Source organism: Lemur catta, chromosome 3 (assembly GCF_020740605.2).
Source record: "Lemur catta isolate mLemCat1 chromosome 3, mLemCat1.pri, whole genome shotgun sequence".
NCBI lineage: Eukaryota > Metazoa > Chordata > Mammalia > Primates > Lemuridae > Lemur > Lemur catta.
Window position 1 is genome coordinate 85,522,504 of NC_059130.1, and position 22,195 is coordinate 85,544,698.

The window sequence follows — 22,195 nt, forward strand, 5'->3', positions numbered from 1 at the left end:
TGTCCAAATAACCTCCAAAATAGCGGGTGGGGATACACTTCTAGCTCGAGAATTAGAGTGCCCTCAGCATCCTATGGACAGGAGGTAGGTGTCCTGGGTTACGGGTGTCATAAACAGGGCAAGGAAGCCATCTTACGGGATTGTGCCCTGTAGACATCTGGCAACGCTTTCACATGCAGTCTTGGGTTGGTGCTCTCAGCTGCCTCCTGATGGAGGAAAGAAAGCAGCGTGTCAGCATCGTTTACTGAGTGCAGCTACCTTATTAACCTCATTTTGTAGAAGATTCGGAGGCTCGGAGGGGTTAAGGAACTTGCCCAAGGCACCACAAGGTGGGAAAATAGATGCTGGCTGAGGACCAGCCTGCCAGGACTCTTGGCCTGCGGGGTGCTGAGGATGGTCATGAATGACTGTTCTCAGGTGCATGTACTTTTCAGCGTACAAGTGCTCACACCCAGCACCTCATCTCAGTCTCAGTGTCTGGAAAGGGAGCTGGGTGACCTTCGTTAATCACAGCTGAGTACGAAGGCACACTGGGGCCTGCTTTGCCCTATGACAGTGAGGTGGCTGGCAGTGGCTGCTACAGGGAACTCCGGAGGGCCTGCTGGGGTTGTTGCTAACCATATGTTAGGCCCCTTACGCAATGTTCTGAGTTCTTACAAAGACAAATGGGCAGTCTCTAGCTGGACAGTGAGAGAGAATGGCCTAAGTGCAGCCAAAACCAAACTTAGGAAGGAGGCTGAACTTCAGCTTCCTGGCCACAAGCCACAGGCAGGGACCTGCGCCTGGAAGGAAGGCTGTAAATACTCCACAGCCAATTTCCCTTCAAAACCAATGAAGCACACGACACAAAACCCCAAATTAGTCCATCTTAAGGACAGCAGCTGGTTTTAGTTTAATAATGTATTAGGCAGCTCTGCTATGGTAACAAACAACTCCCAAATCTCAGGGCTCACAACAGCAAACATTTCTTTCTCGTTCATGTGACACTCAATGGCTGCAGGCCAGCTGCTTTGGCTCTTGCCATTTTGGCACCCAGGCTAAGGAACAGCTCCCATGTGGGATATGTGTTCTCAAGGCAGCGGGCACAGCATGACCCTACCACACAATGGCTCTGCAAGCGTCTGCCTGGACATGGTGTGGGTCATGTCTGTTCACATCCCTTTGCATGGGGAGAAGGGAAGTACACTCGGGGTGGGCACTGCAAGAAGTCACACAACTATGGGTAAGGATATATAAAATCCTCTGGAGGCGGGGGGACAAATAACTGTAGACAAAAATACAATGACCCAACATACAAAAAGATTTTCCAGTTTAAAAGACACAAAATCCTAAAATGTGAAAACTGCAGAGGAATTCACAGGCCACGGTCCAATTGTCCATACTGCAAAGATCAGGAAAATTGGCAACCTTTTTTTTTTTTAGAAAGAGATGCAGTCTTGCTATGTCCCCCAGGCTGGCCTTGAACTCCAGGGCTCAAGCGATCCTTCCCCCTCAGCCTCCTGAGTAGCTAGGACTACAGGTGTGCATCACCCTGCCTAGCAAAATTGGCAAACTTTGTAGGGATACCAAGGATCTCAGTCTGTACAGTCTTTATAAATGCAGAACAAAATCTCTAACTCTACAACGTTCAGAACCGTGTCACTGGATTCTGAGTCAGTCTCCACAAGCAGCGAGTCTCACAGGTCAGCTGCTGTGGTTAACTGCAGCAGACAGTCCCTTCAGAGATGGAGTCCAAGGACGTCATGACCAAGGCGACTGAAGCGAGTGAAGACCAGTTGGAGCACAGTACTTGGGCCAGAAAGGCTGCAGGAAGGACTATCCCCAGGTGACAGAAATAAAGTGCTGGACTTGAGGAATGTGTCCAGCTGATTCAGGCATGCTCATTCCCAGGAGAGGGAGCAGACCTAGGGGGCCTGGCACCCACAGCCTGGCTCAGTCACTTTATCTGGTGCACCTTTCTCTCCCGGAGATAATTCTTCCAAAAGGGAGAGGATCCTACACAGACCAAAAACGTTGGTGTCAAGGCTTTGATAAAGTACCTGCCGTGAACACAACAATAAAAAGGTGGTTAATTAAATTATAACCTTAATCGTCCATGGACCTTCCTAACATTCAAGGTGAGCCTTTTTGGATGTGAGTCAACGCTAAAATGTAAGTTTAACACAGTTATTTGGTTGTTTATAAATCTGACAAATTGGCATGACATTCTCACCCTTACAATCTAGCCACAACCTTTAGGCCAGTCCTCCAGCATCGTGCAATGTCTGTGGCAAACATGAAATAAAACTACAAAACATGCTTTCATTCACTCAGTCAACATTCAGTGAGTGCCTATAGGAAGCCCCACTCACGTCCCCCAGTCTAGGGGTGTTGTGGCTGCAATGTAATGGGTGTCATCAGACTGCAACTTTTCTGGCCAATGGCTCAGTTTAATGGGCCAGGCCAGTCTCCATGGTTGCTGTCTCACATAGCTCTGTGCACAAGGTAGAAGGGAGGGGAGTGTAAGGCAATTGAATAGCGGTGGAATGAGAACCTGGCTGTACTCCTGGAACCGTGCCTAAGCATCTTGCCCAGTCTACTTGGCCCCATGAAGGTGACTCACCTAGGGTGCTGCAGTACTTGCAGCAGGGTGCTCTTGGGAGGCACCCGGTATAGTTCTGCCCTGTCCTCATCCTCAAAGTAGACCTGCAAGGTGAACAGAGGGGCAAGAGTCAGAGACAAAGGCAGCACTAGGCATATTGAGGCCAAGCCCAGAGAAAAGTTAAAGAGATGGCAACTGTTACTGGCTGAATGCTTCCTTTATACAATTGTAGGGCTGGTGCTTTGCAGTCAGTCCTCCCCATGACACCATGGGAAAGATTATCATCCGTTCCAGTTTCCAAAGACAGAACCAAGGCTCAGAGAAGGGAAACAACTTGCCAACATTCCCCAGTGAGTAAACAGAGGAGGCAAGACTCAAGCGCAGGCCTATGTATCCTTCCCTTCCCTACCAATTCAGTCCTAGAGCCATCAGGTGTCGGGGGAGAAAGCCATGGCGGCCCAGAGCAGGGCAAGAGCCTGAGCAGGGTGAGAACAAAGACTGTGCAAGGTGTCAAAGCCCAAGCAGGGCGAGGACAACTTCTGCACAGGAGGCTGCCAGGGGTGTCAGAGCTGGGCCAGTAGAGAAAGGCACCCCTGCTGGGGCCAGCCAACCTGAGCAGGCGGAGAAGGGCTTCCTTGTGAGATGCCATCCAGGGTGGGGTATCAGAGCCCTACCAGGGTGAGGAGGGTGTCTCTGCATGGGAATAGCCAATAAGGGTGTCACAGCCCAGCTAGGGTGAGGAAGGCAACTACTCATGGCAGGGGGTGGCCTGTTGTGGGGAGTCAGAATCCAAGCGGGATGAGCAGGATGACTGATGTTCATGTAGAGTGACTGAGCAGCGCAGGATGTCAGAGTCTGTGTAGGATGAGCAAGGCACACACGCTGGGGCAGCAGCCTAATGTAGGAAGTTAACAGTCCAAGTAGGGTGAGGAAGGTTCCACATGGGAGAGAGGCCCGTAGTGATGGCAGGAAGGGAAAGATCAAACAAGTACATATATTAATAACAAAGTCATTATTATAAATATAGGCAGTAAATAAACCTGTGATATTGGATTAGAATTGGAGATACCAGTGAGCCCTCATGTTTTTATACACACACACACTCTCTCCCTAGCTATGAGGCACTAAGAAGGCATTGAAGCAATAAGCCTGCCCCCCAGCTCCTCTAGTATTAATCAACATACCCACGGCACAGAGATCTTGGCTTCTAAATATCATTCTTCACTAAAAAGAACCAGGGGACAGGTCTCACAGTGGCTCATGCCTGTAATCCCAGCACTTTGCGAGGCTGAGGCGGGAGGATCGTTTAAGGCCAGGAGTTTGAGACTAGCCTGGGCAACATAGTGAGACCCTGTTTCTACAAAAAAATTTTTTAAGAATTAGCCAGGCATGGTGGCATGTGCCTGTATCATTAGCTACTCAGGAGGCTGAGGCAGGAGGACAGCTTGAGCCGGGAGTTAGAGGCTGCAGTGAGCTATGATTGTACCACTGCACTTTAGCCTGAGCAACAGAGTAAGACCTTGTCTTAAAAAGAGAAACAAAACAAAACAAAACAAAAAACAAAACAGGGCTCCTTGGAAAAAATAGCTGATTCCAGAGCTGGGGCAAGGAAAGCACAATTTGAACCTATAACACATTTGTGCCAGAAAACAAGTGCTTAAAAAAATAGAGAAAGTCAAAAGGACACAGAAACAAATTTGAAAGGATTCTTACTGGCCAAATCTGGGACAATCTGAGCATAAAATAATCATAGTAATAGATTATAACTCATTGAATAAAACAGGAAGCCATAAATCAACTGATATAAACAAATATGTGGAAGCTTTGATGAGCAATGGGATATTTACATCATTCAAAGTACTTCCCTATAAAATACTTATTAATCATAAAAGGGAAAGAGTGACTGTACAGTAGAGAAGGCTAGAAGACCACACCTCAATCAGGTGATCAGAATGGACATTATCAGTAATGGGACAAGTGGAAATCATGTATCGCCTGATACAATGCAAGGAGAATACAGTATCACTTCTGTGATATTCCAGCCAAATACACATAATCCAAATCTAGTCATGAGGAAACATGAGACAAACCCACACTGACAGACATTCCACAAAATAAGTGGTCTGTCATCTTCAAAGGTGTTAAGATCAGGAAAGTTGAGCAAAGGTTGAGGAACTCTTCCATGCTGAAGGAGACTAAAGGGACATGATCACTAAATACGTGAGATTCTGAACAGGATCCTTTTGCTATAAAGAATTTGGGAAACCTGAATGGAGTTTGAGGATTAGATGGTAGTACATCAATGTCAATTTCCTGACTTTGATGGCTGTATTGGGATTATAAAGAAAAACATCCTTGTGTAGGACACAATGTAGTGTGTAAGAGAAGTATTCAGGGGCAATGGGGGACATCAGTTGGCATTTTACTCTCAAATGATTAGAAGATAAATTCTTTACACTGTAAATTGTTGATTTTTTTTAAAAAAAAAAATCCCAGTAGAACATTATTCAGCTTCAGAAAGGAAGGAAGTTCTGAAACATGCTACAATATTATGAATCTTGAAGACACTCTGCTAAGTGAAATAAGCTACACACAAAAGCACACATACTGTGGGATTCCACTTGTATGAGGTACTTAGTCACATTCAGAGATAAAAAGTAGAATGGTGAGTTGGAGTAGGGAGAGGGGAGGAAGGGGAGGTATTGTTTAATGAGCACAGAGTTTCAGTTTGGGATGATGACAAAGCTTTGGAGATGGCTGGTGGTGATGGTCACATAACAATGTGAATGTACTTGATGCCACTGAATTGTACACTTAAAAATAGTTAAAATGGTAAATTTTATGTAATATATATTTTACCAAAATTTTCTTTAAAAAATAAAGCAGTCAATCCCCCCAACCTGCCCTCCAAAAAATATCCCATAGAGGAACAAAACAGAACTTCTCTTACCTCCAAATCATTAGGGCAGTATTTTTGCTCTAAGTCCCAAGAGGGTGTTTCACCAAACATCACCATTAGATGATCAATAAACCTAAGGATGTAACATGTACTTGCTGGGTATCAATAACTCATGATCTGTTTTCCTACATCAGTCCCCAGAGATAACAAGAATGCAAAACACATGAAATGCAAGCTTAACCCACATTGACAGCAATGCACAAAATGTGTATGTGTATCACTTGTCCTATTATGACATAATTTTAATAGACATCCTCTACTAATTTATTTATCTTTGTTAGGCATTATCTAGTTACCAGAATTTAGCTAGCTATGCACAATTTGGTTTTTTAAAAGTGAATTTATTTTGGTATTTGATACTGAGTCACCTACAGTTAAGCAGCTGTCACCTTCCTATCCAAATATACCAGGATAATTCCTTCTGTTATTGGGAAATGGTCTGTAATTTACACAGATGAGACATTATTTTCTTTAAATGGACTCAGGCTTAAAAACACTTCTTACATTTAGCCACATTCTAAGCATTAGCCCTATGAAATCAAAAGTTAAATTTGTTAGTTGTATTTTTCTAATATGTACTTAAATTATTATGTATGTACTACCTAAAATGATTTCATATTTCACTGGTGATATGTGCTACTTTTTGGCAAACAATAACTATGTGGTGTTACACTTACTAACTCAGTCAGTATGAAGGTGAGACTTGTGTCTGTCGTTGCAAACCTCGTCAGTAAAGGTTCAGTCAACTACAACAGCGGTCCCCAACCTTTTTGGCACCAGGAACCAGTTTCATGGAAGATAATTTTTTCCACAGACAGGTGGGAAGAACAGGCAGGAGCGGGGGAAGCAGAGCTCAGGCAGCGATGCATGGCCCTGTTTTCCTAACAGACCACAGACTGGTACCAGGCCACAGCCCAGGGGTTGGGGACTGCAGAGCTACAGGATAGAGAGGTTGTATCAAACCAGATTGTATGAAACCCTCTAAACCAGGGGTCCCCAACCTATGGTGAGTTGTATAATTATTTCACAATGTAATAATAATAGAAATAAAGTGCACGATAAATGTAACGCACTTGAATCATCCTGAAACCACCCCCCATTTCTCTAGTCTGTGGAAAAATTCTCTTCCATTAAAACGGTCCCTGGTGCCAAAAAGGCTGGGGACCGCTGCTCTAAACTATCTCTTCCCTCCTCAACCAAAAATCCACTTGTCCCTGCTGTTGTGGCAGCACGCAAGCAGCAGTAGAGGGGTCTTGGGCAAGTAAGTACCTGGAGTCCTCATGAAAAGCAGAGATGAAGTCTGACTGGGCATACTCCGGGTACAGGAAGAGCACAGGCCAGCTCAGCCTGCCCTGGTCATCTAGACTCAGCCTGGCTCCGTAGGGGTTTTCAGAGCTGAGTCCATCCAAGAAAAGCTCAGCTAGACCTTCTGAGGCTGAATCTTCATCCTCACAGGCAGCTTGAGAGAGCCTGATGTTCCTAGCCTGGGTTAAAGACAGGAACACACAAACACAAAAACCTTACTGTGTGGAGGATGCAAACCCATTTCACTGAAAAATAAGGAAACCATAACCATGTGAGCTCCCTGAAGGCCAGCTCCACACAGGGTTCATCTTCATTATCCCTGAGGCCTGGCACACAGTAGGCACCACTTGTTTAACTCATCTTCACCTGGCATCTACCATGTGCTGATCCCTATGTCACAGATATGAGCTAGACATGGTTCCCTGAGCTCGAGCTTCTGCTCATGGTCCAGTGGGGAGACAGCTATGAAAATAATTATAACATAAGAAGTGGAGCTGTGGAAATGCAGAAATGGAATAATTAATTCAGTCTGGAGGCTAGAGGTGACTAAGTAATGCTAGGAGGCCTTGAACAATACTTTGAATGGCACAGAAGTTGGGGTTGGGGCAGTTAGGAGGGTGGAACAACATTCTACCTCGAGGAATAGCATGTGTAAAAGCACAGAAAAGATCAAGAGTGTGACCTGCTGCACAAAAATGTCAAATGTTTCAGTTTAGCTGGGACATGGAATACTAGAAATAATGCTTATTGACTTAATCTTTACTGTCTCATAGAAATGAAGATAAATCAAGGGTCTGAACAGTAAGTAGGGTCACCTCTTACATGTATGCAGGGGTTCCTAAGGCTAGCACATGAGGGGAAATTACATGCAACCAAAACTACCTTTGATGATACCCTCTAAATCAGGGTTGGCAAACTTTTTCTTTTTTCTTTTTCACGACAGAGTCTCGCTCTGTCTCCCAGGCTGGAGTGCAGTGGTCCGATCACAAAAAATTTAAAAAAAATTAGCTATGCATGGTGGCACGTACCTGTAGTCTCAGCTACTCAAGAGTCTGAGGCAAAAGGACTGTTTGAGCCCAGGAGTTCAAGGCTACAGTGAGGTATGATCATGCCATAGCCTGGGTAACAGAGCGAGACTCTGTCTCAGAAAAAAAAAAAAAAAAAAATGCAGGAAAGACAGGAAAGGGGAGGTAAGATGTTGTTATAGTTAGAAAAGCAACATCCTAAAAACTCAGACTTTCTCAAGATGCAGTGTAACACAGCGGTTACGAGCAAGGACCTGGATCTGACACACATTAGCTGTGTAAGGTTTCCTCACCTTTCTGAGACTATTTTATTATCTAGTAAAATAGTAGCAAGAAGACCTACATCAGGCCGGGCACAGTGGCTCACGCCTGTAATCCTAGCACCCTGGGAGGCCGAGGCGGACAGATCCTTTGAGCTCAGGAGTTCGAGACCAGCCTGAGCAAGAGCGAGACTCCATCTCTACTAAAAAACAGAAAGAAATTAGCTGGGCAACTAAAAATATATAGAAAAAATTACCCAGGCATGGTGGCACATGCCTGTAGTCCCAGCTACTTGGGAGTCTGAGGTAGGAGGATCGCTTGAGCCCAGGAGTTTGAGGTTGATGTGAGCTAGGCTGACACCACGGCACCCTAGCCCGAACAACAGAGTGAAACTCTGTCTCAAAAAAACAAAAACAAAAAAAAGACCTACATCAGAAGGCTACTGTGAAGATTAAATGAGATAATGCTTAACCCAGAGCAAGTATTTAGTACAGTAATCCCTCCTTAGCCATGGTTTAGCTTTCCACAGTTTCAGTTACCAGTGGTCAACCGTGGTCTGAAAATATCAAATGGAAAATTCCAGAAATAAACAGTAAGTCTTAAATTGTGCACCGTTCCGAGTAGCATGATGATATCTCGTGCTGTCTGCTCCATCCCACCCAGGATATGAGTCAGCTGTTCTCCAGCACATCCACACTGTAGATACTACTGCTAAGTGACCGCCCATTAGTCACTTAATGGCCATCTCAGTTATCAGATCAACTATTGCTGTATCACAGTGCTTATGTCAAGTAACCCTTATTTTGCTTAATAATGGCCCAAAGCACAATAGTAGTGATGTTGGCAATTTGGATGTGCCAGACAGAAACCTCAAAGTGCTTGCTCTAAGTGAAAAGATCTAAGTTATCGACTTAATAAGAAAAGAAAAAAATCACATGCTGAGGTTGCTAAGATCTACGGTAAGAATGAATCTTCCATCCATGAAACTGTGAAGAAGGAAAAAGAAACTCATGCTACTTTGCTGTTGCAACTCAAACTGCAAAAGTTTCACTGCACAAGTTATGGACACAGCACATGATAAGTGCTTAGGTAAGATGGAAAAGGCATTAAACTTGTGGATGGAAGACAGGAAGAGAAACATGTTGTGTTTGATGGCAATCAGGTTTGGTACTATCCGAGGTTTCAGGTATCCACTGGGGGTCTTGGAAAGTATGTCCCTTGGATAAGGGGGATTACTGTATATGTTACAGAGACCAATACAAGCACACAGTGGGAGAGCTAACGGAACTCAGGGGGCTCTGACTCCAGAGCCTGGGCTCCTTTATCACACTGCTTTACCGAAGTAGAAAGAAAATGAACAAATTCAGTTAGGGAAAGCATCCCAGGAGAGGTTCCTAACAGACTCCACAGGATTAGTGGATTTAGCAGGACACTAAGAACCTAAGGTTTGAAAACTCACCTTAACAGCCTGGAGTAAAGCCTCATTTTGATTCTGCTCCTTCTTCTCTTTCAACTTTGCTTTCCTCACATCCCTTTGTTCAGTTCGCTAAAAATGAAATTCAGATATATCAGCTCTAGAGAACTGGCTTCCTCTTCTATTACCCCACCCTGCTCTGAATTACTCTCTCTGGTCTCTATCTACCCCATGCTTCTATGTCAAGGGATAGTAGTGGCCAGATTCAGTTCAATAAACATTTACAAAGCACATGTGGAGGTGTCAGGTTCAGCGGCAGCAGAAATTTAAAATCTAGTTCTTATACTCAAGGAGTCCGGTCTACTGAGGGGCTGAGGGATATAGACAAATGAAGAGCCAAGTACAATAGGTGTGTTATATCATGTTACTCTGGTGGTATGAACTGAGTGCTATGAAACACAGCAGATGGAGTGATTGACACTGGCCCACTGAGGAGGTGGACTTAGATAGACACGGAAGATTCCAGCAGATAAATGAGAAAAGGCATTCTCTGTAGAAGTACTGACAACTGGGCAGATAAGTACCCTACGGAAAATTTCAACTTGCCTGGTGTGGCTGGAGTATAGGATAACACACTGGAAAAGCCCAGGGCAAGAATTTATCAGAGGCTCTGCCTTTTGCACAATTATAATCCATGAGAGCAAAGTACCAATAGCGTACTCAATCTGGTAGAAATATAATTTAGATTTCTTTTTCTTGCTAATCTACCTCAAACCACTTGATCCTGCTTTTACCCTCAGGATTGAGGATTAACAGGAGTCAGCAAACATTTTCTGTAAAGGGCCAGAAAGTAAATATTTTAGGCTTTGCAGACCATGTGTGGTCTCTGTTGCATATTATCTGGTTTTGTTTATAACCCTTTAAAAAATGCGATAAACAAGGCCAGGCATGGTGGCTCACACCTGTAATCCCAGAACTTTATGACACTGAAAGAGGAGGAACACTTGAGATCAGAAGCTTGGGACCAGCCTGGGCAACACAGCAAGACCCTGTCATGGTGGCATGTACCTATAGTCCCAGCTACTCAGGAGGCTAAGGTGGGAGGATCGCTTGAGTCCAGGAATTCAAGGTTACGGTGAGCTATGATACTGCCACTCTACTCCAACCTGGGCAACAGAGCAAGACCTGTCTCTTTAAAAAAAAAATGTGAAAAATGTTCCTTAACTCACTATAAAAGCAGGCTACAGACTAGATTTGGCCTGTGGGTCAGTTTGCTGACTCCTGCTCTAAAATACAGCACCAACCATCCCCCAGCTTCTCTACAAGGGCTAACACAGATCCAGTCTACCAAAGGACAGCTGCGAAAATCCTTTCTGCCATCAAGAAGTTAGATCCTACTTTCAAGTGTGTCTCTTGAAATGATACCACAAAGATTATGGTCAACTCTGCCTTCACTGTTGAGCTAGACCAGACCACAGTGTCTGGTCCACATTAGAAAATGATTAAGATGGATGATTAAGAAGAATGACTTGAATACTGTCCCAGGTTGTTTTTACTCTGATTCACAGAATGCAGCTTCATGCTGTCTTACCTGAAATTTGGGATCTCAGCAGACCACATAATGTGGGATGTCTGCCAATTCAGAGGAACCCTGAACTGTTGGGTTTCCTTTTTTTAAATCAACTTTACTGAAGTATAATTTACAGATTTTAAGTGTACAGTTTGACAAGTTTTGACAAATGTATACACCTAGGTGCCCAACACTCTAATCAAGGTAGAGAATCTTTCCACCCTTAGAAACTTCCTTCATCAGCCAGGCACGGTGGTTCACGCCTGTAATCCTAGCACTCTGGGAGGCTGACGCGGGAAGATCACTCAAGGTCAGGAGTTCGAGACCAGCCTGAGCAAGAGCGAGACCCCGTCTCCACTAAAAATAGAAAGAAATTATCCAGACAACTAAAAATATATGTAGAAAAAATTAGCCGGGCATGGTGGTGCATGCCTGTAGTCCCAGCTACTTGGGAGGCTGAGGCAGAAGGATTGCTTAAGCCCAGGAGTTTGAGGTTGCTGTGAGCTAGGCTGATGCCATGGCACTCTAGTCAGGGCAACAGAGCAAGACTCCGTCTCAAAAAAAAAAAAAAAAAAGAACCTTCCTTCATGCCTCTTTACAGTCAATCTCATACAAAAACATAAAAAATTAGCCAGGTGCCATGGTGTGTGCCTACAGTCCCAGCTATTCAGGAGGCTGAGGTGGGAGGATCACTTGAGCCTAAGAGTTGGAGGCTGCAGTGAACTATAATCAAGCCACTGTACTCCAGTCTGGATGACAGAGCAAGATCCTATTGCCATTAAAAAAATGTCTATACTCTTTCCGTTCCTAGCGCAGCTATGGCCCGCAGTCCCAAGAAACATCTGAAGCATGTGGCAGCTCCAAAGCATGGGATGCTGGATGAATTGACCGGTATGTTTGCTTCTCATCCATCCACTGGTCCCCACAAGCTGAGAGAGTGTCTCCCACTCATCATTTTCCTAAGAAACAGGCTTCAGTATGCCCTGACAGGAGATGAAGTGAAGAAGATCTGCATGCAGCGGTTCATTAAGATTGATGGCAAGGTCCGAACTGATATAACCTATCCTGCTGGGTTTATGGATGTCATCAGCACTGACAAGACTGGAGAGAATTTCCATCTGATTTATGACACCAAGGGTCGCTTTGCTGTTCATCGTATCACACCTGAAGAGGCCAAGTACAAGCTGTGCAAAGTGAGGAAAATCTTCGTGGGCACAAAAGGAATCCCTCATCTGGTGACCCATGATGCTCGCACCATCCGCTATCCTGATCCACTCATCAAAGTGAATACCATTCAGATTGATTTGGAGACTGGCAAGATTACTGATTTCATCAAGTAAGTTGACACTAGTAACATGTGTATGGTGACTGGAGGTGCTAACCTGGGAAGAATTGGTGTAATCACCAACAGAAAAAGACATCCTGGGTCTTTTGATGTGGTTCACGTGAAAGATGCCAATGGCAACAGCTTTGCCACTAGGCTCTCCAACATTTTTGTTATTGGCAAAGGCAACAAACCATGGATTTCTCTTCCCCGAGGGAAAGGTATCCGCCTCACCATTGCTGAAGAGAGGGATAAGAGACTGGCAGCCAAACAGAGCAGTGGCTGAAATGGTCTCTAGGTGACATGTTAAAAGGGTGTTTGTACTTAATAAAAGATTAAGTGATAAAAAAGTCTATAATATATAATTGATTTTCTTATACTGATATTGTATCCTACAAGCTTGCTGAGCTTGTTTATTACTTCCAATAGTTGTTTAGAGGATCCCTCAAGATTTTCTATATGCAAGGTCACATCATCTATAAATAGTTTTACTTCTCTTTCATGTTTTGAAGGATAGGTTTGCTGGGTACAGAATTCTTGGATGACAAGTCTTTTTCTTTCAGAATTTTAAATATGTCACTTCATTACCTTTTGGCTTTCATGGTTTCCAATGAGAAATCAGCTGTTAGTTTTATTGAGGATCTTTTATATATGAAGAATCATTTTCCTCTTACTGCTTTTAAGATTTTCTTTTTTCTTTTTGTCTTTGAACAGTTAATGATATGTCTAGGTGTAGACTGCTTTAAGTTTATTCTACTTGCAGTCTGTCAAACTTCTTGCATGTATAGATTACTGTTTTTCATCAAACTTTGGGAGTTTTTGGTCATTATTTCTTCAAATATTCTTTTGCCCCTTTCTCTCCTCCTTCATTATGCCTTACTTTGTATGCATGATAGCATCCTATAAGCCTCTCTTCATTCATCTTTCTTTATTCTTTTTTCATTCTGTTTCTCAGACTGGATTATCTCAACTGATCTATCTTCAAGTTTATTCATTCTTTTTTCTGTCTGCTCAGATCTGCTGTTGAGCCCCGCTAGTGAATTGTTCATTTCAGCTATTGTATTTTTCAACTAGAGAACTTCTATTAGGTTCTTTTTAACAATTTCTCTTTATTGATATTCTCTATGTGGTGAGACTTTGTCCTTATACTTTCTTTTAGAGTTCTTTAGATACTCTTTCCTTTCATTCTTAGAACATATTTAAATTAGCTCGTTTAAAGCTTCACCTAGTAAGTCATCCCATGTCTGGGCTTTCTCAAGGGCAGTTTCTATTGCCCCACCTGCTTTTGTATGGGCCATATTTTCTTGTTCTTTTGCATGTCTTGTGGTTTTTTTTGTTGAAAACTAGATACTATAAAGAATGTGGCAACTCTAGAAATCAGATTCTCTTCCTTCTCCAGGGTTTGTTGGAGTTTTTTGTTGTTTTTTGGTTTTTTTTTTGAGACAGAGTCTCACTCCATTGCCCTGAGTAGAGTGCTGTGGTGTCATCCTAGCTCACTGCAACCTCAAACTCCTGGGCTCAAGTGATTCTCCTGCCTAAGCCTCCCGAGTAGCTGGGAGTACAGGCAAACATCACAATGCCTGGCTAATTTTTGTATTTTTAACAGAGATGGGGTCTTGCTCTTGCTCAGGCTGGTTTTGAACTCCTGAGCTGAAGTGATCCTCCTGCCTCAGCCTCCCAGAGTGCTAGGATTACAGGCATGAGCCACCATGCCCAGCCAAGAAACAAAGTTTTTTTTTTTTTGAGACAGAGTTTCACTCTGTCACTTAGGCTAGAGTGCTGTGGCGTCAGCCTAGCTCACAGCAACCTCAAACTCCTAGGCTCAAGCAATCCTGCCTCAGCCTCCCGAGTAGCTGGGACTACAGGCATGCGCCACCATGCCTGGCTAATTTTTTCTATATATTTTTAGTTGTCCAGCTAATTTCTTTCTATTTTTAGTAGAGATGGGGTCTTGCTCTTGCTCAGGCCAGTCTCGAACTCAAACGATCCACCCATCTCGGCCTCCCAGAAAAGAAACAAATTTTAAAGAAAAAATTTAGGATGACCTGAGAGACATAATCTGGAAAATGATAATTAATGCTAATTAGCAAATGCCAATTAGCTGCTGACTTTCACAAACCTTCAGCTTGTCTGCTTTAGCCCTCACTTCCAGAAGCTTCTTCTCTTTGGCATCTATTTGCAGCCCCTCATCGCACCAGTTCACAGCCTCAGCAAAGTGTTTCAGTTCCAGATGGCATAAGGCACCTGCAGAACTCAGAACCCTTAAGATCCAAGAAAAACATGCATGGAAAGAACTTATCTTGAGCAGGACCTCCCACACCCACCAGCTGCCAGCCAGCACCCTGACGAGAACACGGAAGATAATGCCCCTTACACTACGGTCCCCAGACAAGGAAGAATATTTTTTGTATGCTAGATCAGAAAGACCCCTAGGTCCCATTCAGCTCAAAAATCCTATGCCTCCCTGGCATTAAGGACTCTTAAAGTAGGGACGGCTACAGCCTAGTGGCAAAGAGGACAAGCTTTGGAATCAGATCTGGCATGGAAATCTGTCTATGTCATTTACCAGCCAGACCTTAGACAAAGGACCAAGTGTCTCTGAGCTTCAGGTTCCTCATCTGTAAATAGGAAGAATAAAGCCCATCTCAGATGATTTTTAAAATAGAGACAGAAAGAATATGCCTCAGCCACTTACCAACGTAGTGGCAAGACCAAAGACATTAGGTCTCTCCTAATTTTGTTCTTTATGGCTACCAGTTTAAGCTGCCTCTCCTTCCTAGTAAGAATTTTTTTAGGCCAGGTATGGTAGCTCATGCGTGTAGTCCCAGCTTCTTAGGAGGCTAAGGCAAGAAGACTGCCTAATAAGCCCAGGAGTTCAATGCTGCAGTGAGCTATGATCATGCCACTGCAATCCAGCCTGGGCAACAGCATGAGACCTTGTCCTTAAATTTAAAATTAATTAATTAATTAATTTTAAAAATGTACTCAGGTTCATTTTTCTCCAGTTACCCTCTTTAGGCTTTCCACAGAATTGTAAAATATCAGAATAGTAAGGGCTTAGATATCAACAGAACCTAACCCCATCTTCCAGAGATGAGTAAAATGATACTCAGAGTGGGTGTCTTACCAAGATTACATTGTAAAGCAAAACTAACAATTGGATCAACGATTATACAATTCCAACCTGAGGCTAATTCCACAGGACTACACTCAATTTATCTGCCAATCTTTGTTCAATAACTTCTTTCCCTACAGCTGAGGGATGTGGGTCTACTTACTACCCCTAACCGTGAACATCTAAAGAGGCATAACGTCAATAAAGCATTTTAAGCAGGTCCATGGGGATGTAGGGAAGATTAATATGTGATGAATAAATTAAAGTTTGCAAAGCACCTACGAGATTCTCAAAGAAAAGGTGAAGTATAAAAGTAATAAAAGCACTATTATTACATGGAAAGGTCAGACTACAAGAGAAAAAATCTGTGAACATCTCAGCATCAGAGTTACCAGCAAAGGTCCCACAACTTATCTTTTAATTAACATTAGCATGACATTTAAAGATTTCACCTTTCAATCAGCTAATTTGGAAAAAAAAATTAGAATGTGGCTTTTGGAACTGCTTTGTTTTAATTAATTTAAAATGAGGAGTTTCAATTTCTCTATGAATTCTTAAAATATAAACAGATCATTCTTTGGGTTATTCTTTTAAAAGTGGCATGTTGCTGTTGATAAGGAATAAGAACTTAATATCAAGATTTCAAAAATAAGGTGACTTCATTAGTATCCCAGCACCTTAATATCAAAGCTTTAAATGTCAATTTTTGGTGCAGTGAGTAATCGCTTTCCCATAATGACAATCATAGTGTAGTTCTACAAGACTTACCTCTTACTATTGCTTTGAGGTGGCAGGGTTTTAGCTTTCTGGCAGCTGTCACATCGTTGAGAGCAGAACGAAAATTGCCTAACAAAACACCATTTAGTAAAAGAGAGAACAAGTTTTGAGATCAAAATGTTTGCAAAATTTTGTGTGTAGTGAAAAAAACACCCTTGAATAATCCTGGAGAAATATAAATCAGAGCAACTGTTTTTAGAAAAATATATTAATAGTTGTGTTCATCAGGAGCCTTAGAAATGTTTATTAAGGCAAACCATACAGGAACTATAAAGGCTAGTAAGCACATGAAAAGATGTTCAATACCACTCATGATTAGGAAATTAAAATTAACATGAAATTGCTAAAAATTAAAGACAGATAATATCCAGTATTGGTGAAGATATGGAAAAAGAGCACATGGGGTAAATCAGAGAGCAACTTAGCATGCACTTTTTTTTTTTTTTGAAACAGTCTCATTCTGTTGCCAGGGTTAGAGTGCAGTGGTGTCATAATAGCTCACTGCAACCTTAAACTCCTGGGCTCAAGCAATGCTCCTGCCTCAGCCTATAGGTGTAAGCCACCACACCCAGCTAATTTTTCTATTTTTTGTAGAGATGAAGTCTCACTCAGGCTGGTCTTGAACTCCTGACCTCAAGTGATCCTCCTGCCTTGGCCTCCCAAAGTGCTAGGATTACTGGCATTAGCCACCACACCCGGCCTGTACATACACTTTGACCCAATAGGAAATTATCCTTAAATATCTGTATAAATGTGCAAGGATAAATGCAAAAGCATGTTAACTGTAGCATTACTTTTAATTGTGAAAAGCTGGAAATAATCCAAATATCCTCAATTTAGTAATGATTAAATACATTAAGATAAATCCATACTATTGAATACTATGCAGTCATTAAAAAGAATGAGATAGATCTGCCTGTAAGAAATATGGTAGGATGTCTGTGCTATATTGTTTTAGTTATTCCATGTGTATACTATGAGCCTATTTTTGTAAAACAAAAAAACCAAATATACAGAAACACACATACACAGATATATATTTGTAAATGCATTTAAAAAAAGGTATGCAATCACACACACACACCAGTTATCTAAACTAGGAGGACATGAGGGAGACATTTGCTTTCTGGTTTATACTGTAAGTATTACTTAATGGTTTAGTATTTACCTTCTATAATTCTAGCCTAGGGGTTGGCAAAATTTTTCCCTAAAGGGCCAGACAAATATTTTAGGTTTTGCAGGCCATGTGTATTCTACCACACATTCTTGTTTTATTACTTTACAATGGTTTAAAAATGTAAGATAAGAAACATTTTTAGTTCATGCCAAGCTGTGGGGTGGGGGGGCAGGAGATGCAGATATGGCCTGTGAGGCACTTTGCCAATACTGCTTTGGCCTAAATAATCATCAAAGTTATTGGAAAATTTTTATAACTTTGTTCATTTTTGCATTATTTTAAAAATCTAAAAGCAGACTATATATATTCCATAATAGAATAATAAAGCAAATAGTGTAAACAGTGTTATGTCCATATGATGTAACTTTATGTAGCTACTAAAATAGTAACCAGAAATAATTTTTAATTAAAGGTAAAATTGTTTGTTATAAAATTAATTGAGGCTGGTGTGGTGGCTCATGCCTATAATCCCAGCACTTTGGGAGGCCAAGGTGGGAACACTGCTTGAGGCCAGGAATTTGAGACCAGCCTGGGCCTCAAATGAGACCCCCCATCTCTACAAAAAATAAAAAAGAAATTAGCCGGACATGGTGGCGTACATCTGTAGTTCTAGGTGCTACTCAGGAGGCTGAGGCTGGAGGATCGCTTGAGCCCAGGAGTTTGAGGCTCCAATGAGCTGTGATTGCACCACTGCACTCCAGCCTTGGTGACAGAGCAAGACCCTATCTCTATTAAATAAAAATTAAAGTAAAACGAAGTGAAAAAACTGAATACAAAACTGGAAGAACTGCAGCATCTCAACTATAAGGAAAATAAATGTATATAAAAGAGATCCAACTTCTGGTTAAAGGAGATAGACTGAACACATACATTTAACTCAAATCCCGCCCCCACCCCACCAAAAGACATAAACCCAAAGAGACAAAGAGAATGAGAAGAACACAGAATACATTTTAAAAACTAGAAGGAAAACAAAGGGACAAGAACTAACTGACATATCAGGCCTGAGAAAATACAATTCTAAGCCAGCAGAGGGAAAGCCCAAAAGCTACTAAGGTATCCTACAGTAACTATGAAGGACTTAAGACTCAGGACTCAGAATTGGATGGCAACAGGTACCTCTGGAAGTAGGGGCGGGAGCGAGTGCGGGTTAAGGTGATTTGACATTCTACTTAAGAAGCAATCAGATTCCCACATTCCCTACCCCTCTGCTGTGGCAGAGACCCGTTTCTTTCCCATAGACTGGAGGTTTATTCTATGCAGACAATAAAACAATACATCTCTGGATGGAGATCTCCATGCATATTGGTAATTCAGCAAAGGAAATACTAAATATTGAGCCCTTAGCCCTTTCCCCTACTTCGTTCCCAAAGCACCAGCAGCCAGAATTTCCAAAAAGAGAAAACAGAGTAAGAAGAAAGAAGAAAAATATTAATTCAAGAAAATTTCCTGGAAACATTAGTTCCCAGACTGAAAAGGTCCATTGAATATTCAACACACAGGACCATACCAAGGCATGATGTTATGAAATTTCAGCACACCTGCCCTTCAAAAATGCCAAAGTCACTCCCAGGTCCTCTCTAAACTGTGTGATAAGAAACACAGGTCTAACATGTCACCAGCAATAATACCACTCAAATAATCAGCACTTCCCAAAGTCACATCTGTGGAACAGCCCTGCATGATGTTAGTGTTAACTGAAGAGGAAGCTGAAAAAACTTGAGAAACCCAGGGTAAGATTCTTTGTTGTAGGTTACCTCTGCAAATCTCCAACAAAGAAGCAGCATTTTCTAAACTTCCTTATCCAAGAAATATTTTTTACTTCAAGAGTCCGGCAGAATACTCTCCAAGAAATTCTCCCTTAGATTAACACAGTTTTTCTCACCCAAATATCTCTATGGCCTTAATCCTTCTAGCATTATTGAAAAGAGGATAATAGGCTAGAAAAAACATTTTCTGATAGAGAAGCATTTGGGCTCAAAAATCTCAGATTCTACTGACTCATACATCAAATACCTTACTAGAGTGACTAAGTCACATTTTTGGTTCAGAAGGTAATAATTACACAACCTTTCATGTTTCCCTTTTTACCAAGTCTACCTGAAAGATCAGAGTTCAATTAGAGTAAACTATCCTTAGTCTAGGATTCTGGGATAAACAGCCCTCTGATACTGTCAAATCCTCCACCAGCCATCACACTGGCTTTTATCAAAAGTTAATTCTTTAGAAAGCACTTAATAATGAAGTACATTACCCAGATAGTACTGTGCTGCTGCCCGGTTGGTATAAAGGACAGCATTCAAATCAGGATCTGCACATTTCTTCTTTAATCCTTCAGTGTAAGAAATCACAGCTTTTTTATAGTCTTTTTCTTTAAAGTAATCATTGCCCTCATCTTTATAGGTCTTGGCTTGTTCTGCAAAGAAGAGAAATAATCACTATTTCCTACTTTTTAAAAGGCTCATTAAAAATAGATTCTGAGGCCAGGCGTGGTGGCTCATCCCTGTAATCCGAGCATTCTGGGAGGCCTAGGTGGTGGGAGGATTGCTTGAGCTCGGGAGTTCAAGATCAGCCTAAGCAAGAGCGAGACCCCATCTCTACTAAAAATAGAAAAAATTAGCCAGGCAGGTGGCAAGTGCCTGTAGTCCCAGCTACTCAGTAGGCTGAGGCAGGAGGATCTCTTGAGCTCAGGAGTTTGAGGTTGATGTGAGCTAGGCTGACACCAGGGCACTCTAGCCTGGGCAACAGAGCAAGACTCTGTCTCAAAAAGATTCTAAATCATGCAATGTTATATATGATAAACCAAAGAAAGAAACCAATAGGGAAAGAAAACTAAAAATTAATGCTATGATAAAAATAGGTATCAACATGGAGAAACAAAGTCATGCTAATTCCAAATACCTTATGAGGGAGATTACTAAGTGCTTACAAAAATAAGAAGTGTAAAGGAAAAAAGTATACCTATCCTAGCTCTTGAAGAAAGGACTTTTTTTGTTTTAATTACTGAAGAACAGGGAGGAGAATTACACTTCTGCTTTTGCTTATGTTGTTTCATTCTCTGGAGTGCAAATTTCCCTCATCACTCTAGTAAGAGCCTCCAAAGTTGTTAAGATTCAGCTCAAATGTCGAAATCTGTTATGAGCTCACTCCTGCCCCTTAAGAATTCCAACAGCACACACTACAGCTATAGTATACAGCTACATGTTGGCACTTATCACACGTCGTCTTTATTCTTTGGGGCAATTTGGCTTTTCACTGGAGCCTGACCTTTGAAGGCAGGAAATGTCCTATTCACCCCTGTATCCCCAATGCCTAGCATTTAGTAGGTATTCAAAGAAGTATGTATGGAATAAATAGTGACAAGTTAGCTCAGGCTAACTACTTCTTGTATCAATCAGAACCTTTCAGACTCATGCTTTATCTCAACTCAACTGTGATACAAAAATGTTAGGGAAGATACCTTCTGGAGATCGCTCCTCATCAAAAATAATTGACTGGAGGCACGCCAAGTCAGGATTCTCCTTGGGATCAATTTCTGATGGTGCTTTCTTCATAAACAGGGGAACCTTTTCGAATTCCTGGAGATTATTAAGAGAATGAACTACATGAATAAGATTTTCTATTGAGCAGATCCAATGCCACGGCTCATTATCAAAGTTTTCTTACTCATCATGACTTGCAAATTATCATGATTGGCTGTACCCATCCTGGCCTCAGTTGCTCTTCTGTAAAATGAGAGTGTAGGATAACGCTCTCTAATGATTCCTTCAGTTCTCACATGCTACAAGAGCGGTGGTAATTACCATTAATCAAGCACCCTTACATTCCTGGCATTTTACCCACCATCTTATTTCATGTTTGCCACTCGTTTGCCTACAAGATTGATTCTACAGTTAGGGTAATTTTACAGACGAGGAAACGGGCTCAGAGAAGTGACCCGTATCAGAGCCAGTAAGTGGTGGAGCCTCAGGTACAGCTCTAAAACCTAGACTCTTAAACGTTCCCATAGCTTAAAAAGCCCCTCAAAACCTAAAGGCCAATTTTTAATAGTCAACTAGCAACCACTCATCCGCTGGCAGCGCCAGGGATCTGAGGGTGAGAGAGGCGCCTCAAGCCGGGGAACCTCCGAAGTCCGGACGACGCCCCCACACACGTGCTGAGCCCCCGGGACCGCCCACCTCCTCCCACTGATTCTCGTGGAAGCCGCCGCTGTAAGGCTGGCTCCGGAACTTTTCCAGGAACGAGTCCATGGCGTCGTCCGAAGCAACGTCCGGCTCAGACCGCTCCATAGCTGCCGCCGGCCCTCCTGTCCGGGTCCCGGCGCAGTGAACAGAGCGGCTCTTTCCGGCGGCGCGAGCGTCCTTCCCTCGGTCTTCCGTGCTGCTCCCGCCCGCGCGCCTCGGGTTCCGCCGGCCTGGGGGCGTGGCCGGCAGACCCCACCCTTCCCCGGACAAGCACCGCCCCCCGCCCCGCCCCGCCCTAGACGGCACTTGGCGGAGCCTCAGCCCCGCCCGCCCCGAATGCTTTTGGAGTAGTGGATAAACCCAAACCCCACAAAACGCACGCTTCGTTCCCTCATTTGTTAGCTCGTCAACACATACTAAGCTCCTCTGTGTTCCTGGCCTGGCCTAGTCTCCGTGTACACGATGGTGGACAAAGCAGATAAAATCCAGGCCCTTTAGGAGTT

At 42.7% G+C, this 22,195-nt stretch overlaps 2 protein-coding genes across 4 annotated transcripts in view; one reads left to right on the top strand and one right to left on the bottom strand.

The window, feature by feature from the left end:
* Nucleotides 1-12,789, top strand: part of LOC123635613 (40S ribosomal protein S4, X isoform-like) — a 27,520-nt gene extending 14,731 nt beyond the window's left edge. Inside the window, exon 3 of the mRNA XM_045547943.1 lies at nucleotides 11,927-12,789. Within this exon, the coding sequence (XP_045403899.1) occupies nucleotides 11,934-12,455 (522 nt within the window). The 5' untranslated portion in view covers nucleotides 11,927-11,933 and the 3' untranslated portion in view covers nucleotides 12,456-12,789. The remainder of the gene's footprint in view (nucleotides 1-11,926) is intronic.
* TTC4 (tetratricopeptide repeat domain 4) lies at nucleotides 869-21,903 on the bottom strand. 3 transcript variants are annotated; one of them, XM_045547940.1, is made up of 10 exons: nucleotides 21,687-21,903; nucleotides 20,969-21,086; nucleotides 19,763-19,924; nucleotides 16,323-16,400; nucleotides 14,559-14,683; nucleotides 9,591-9,677; nucleotides 6,810-7,024; nucleotides 5,532-5,613; nucleotides 2,603-2,685; nucleotides 869-2,039 (listed from the first exon to the last, which is right to left on the bottom strand). In XM_045547940.1, exons 1-10 carry the CDS (start codon nucleotides 21,795-21,797, stop codon nucleotides 1,937-1,939), a joined length of 1,164 nt encoding a protein of 387 aa, XP_045403896.1. In that variant the 5' UTR covers nucleotides 21,798-21,903; the 3' UTR covers nucleotides 869-1,936. The 3 variants fall into 3 exon arrangements, with proteins under 3 accessions (XP_045403896.1, XP_045403897.1, XP_045403898.1); XM_045547941.1 differs by lacking the exon at nucleotides 19,763-19,924; XM_045547942.1 differs by lacking the exon at nucleotides 5,532-5,613 and having other exon boundaries at nucleotides 1,936-2,039.
* Between the last annotated feature and the right edge of the window lie 292 nt (nucleotides 21,904-22,195).

Coding starts and splice junctions, on each gene's coding strand:
- TTC4 (XM_045547940.1), bottom strand. CDS start 21,797: ATGGAGCGGTCTGAGCCGGACGTTGCTTCGGACGACGCCATGGACTCG. Junction 7,025..9,590: donor CTTTACTCCAGGCTGTTAAG/GTGAGTTTTCAA, acceptor TCTTTAACCCAG/GCTAGGAACATCAGGCTCTC. Junction 2,040..2,602: donor CAAGTACTGCAGCACCCTAG/GTGAGTCACCTT, acceptor TGTTCACGGCAG/GTACTTTATCAAAGCCTTGA.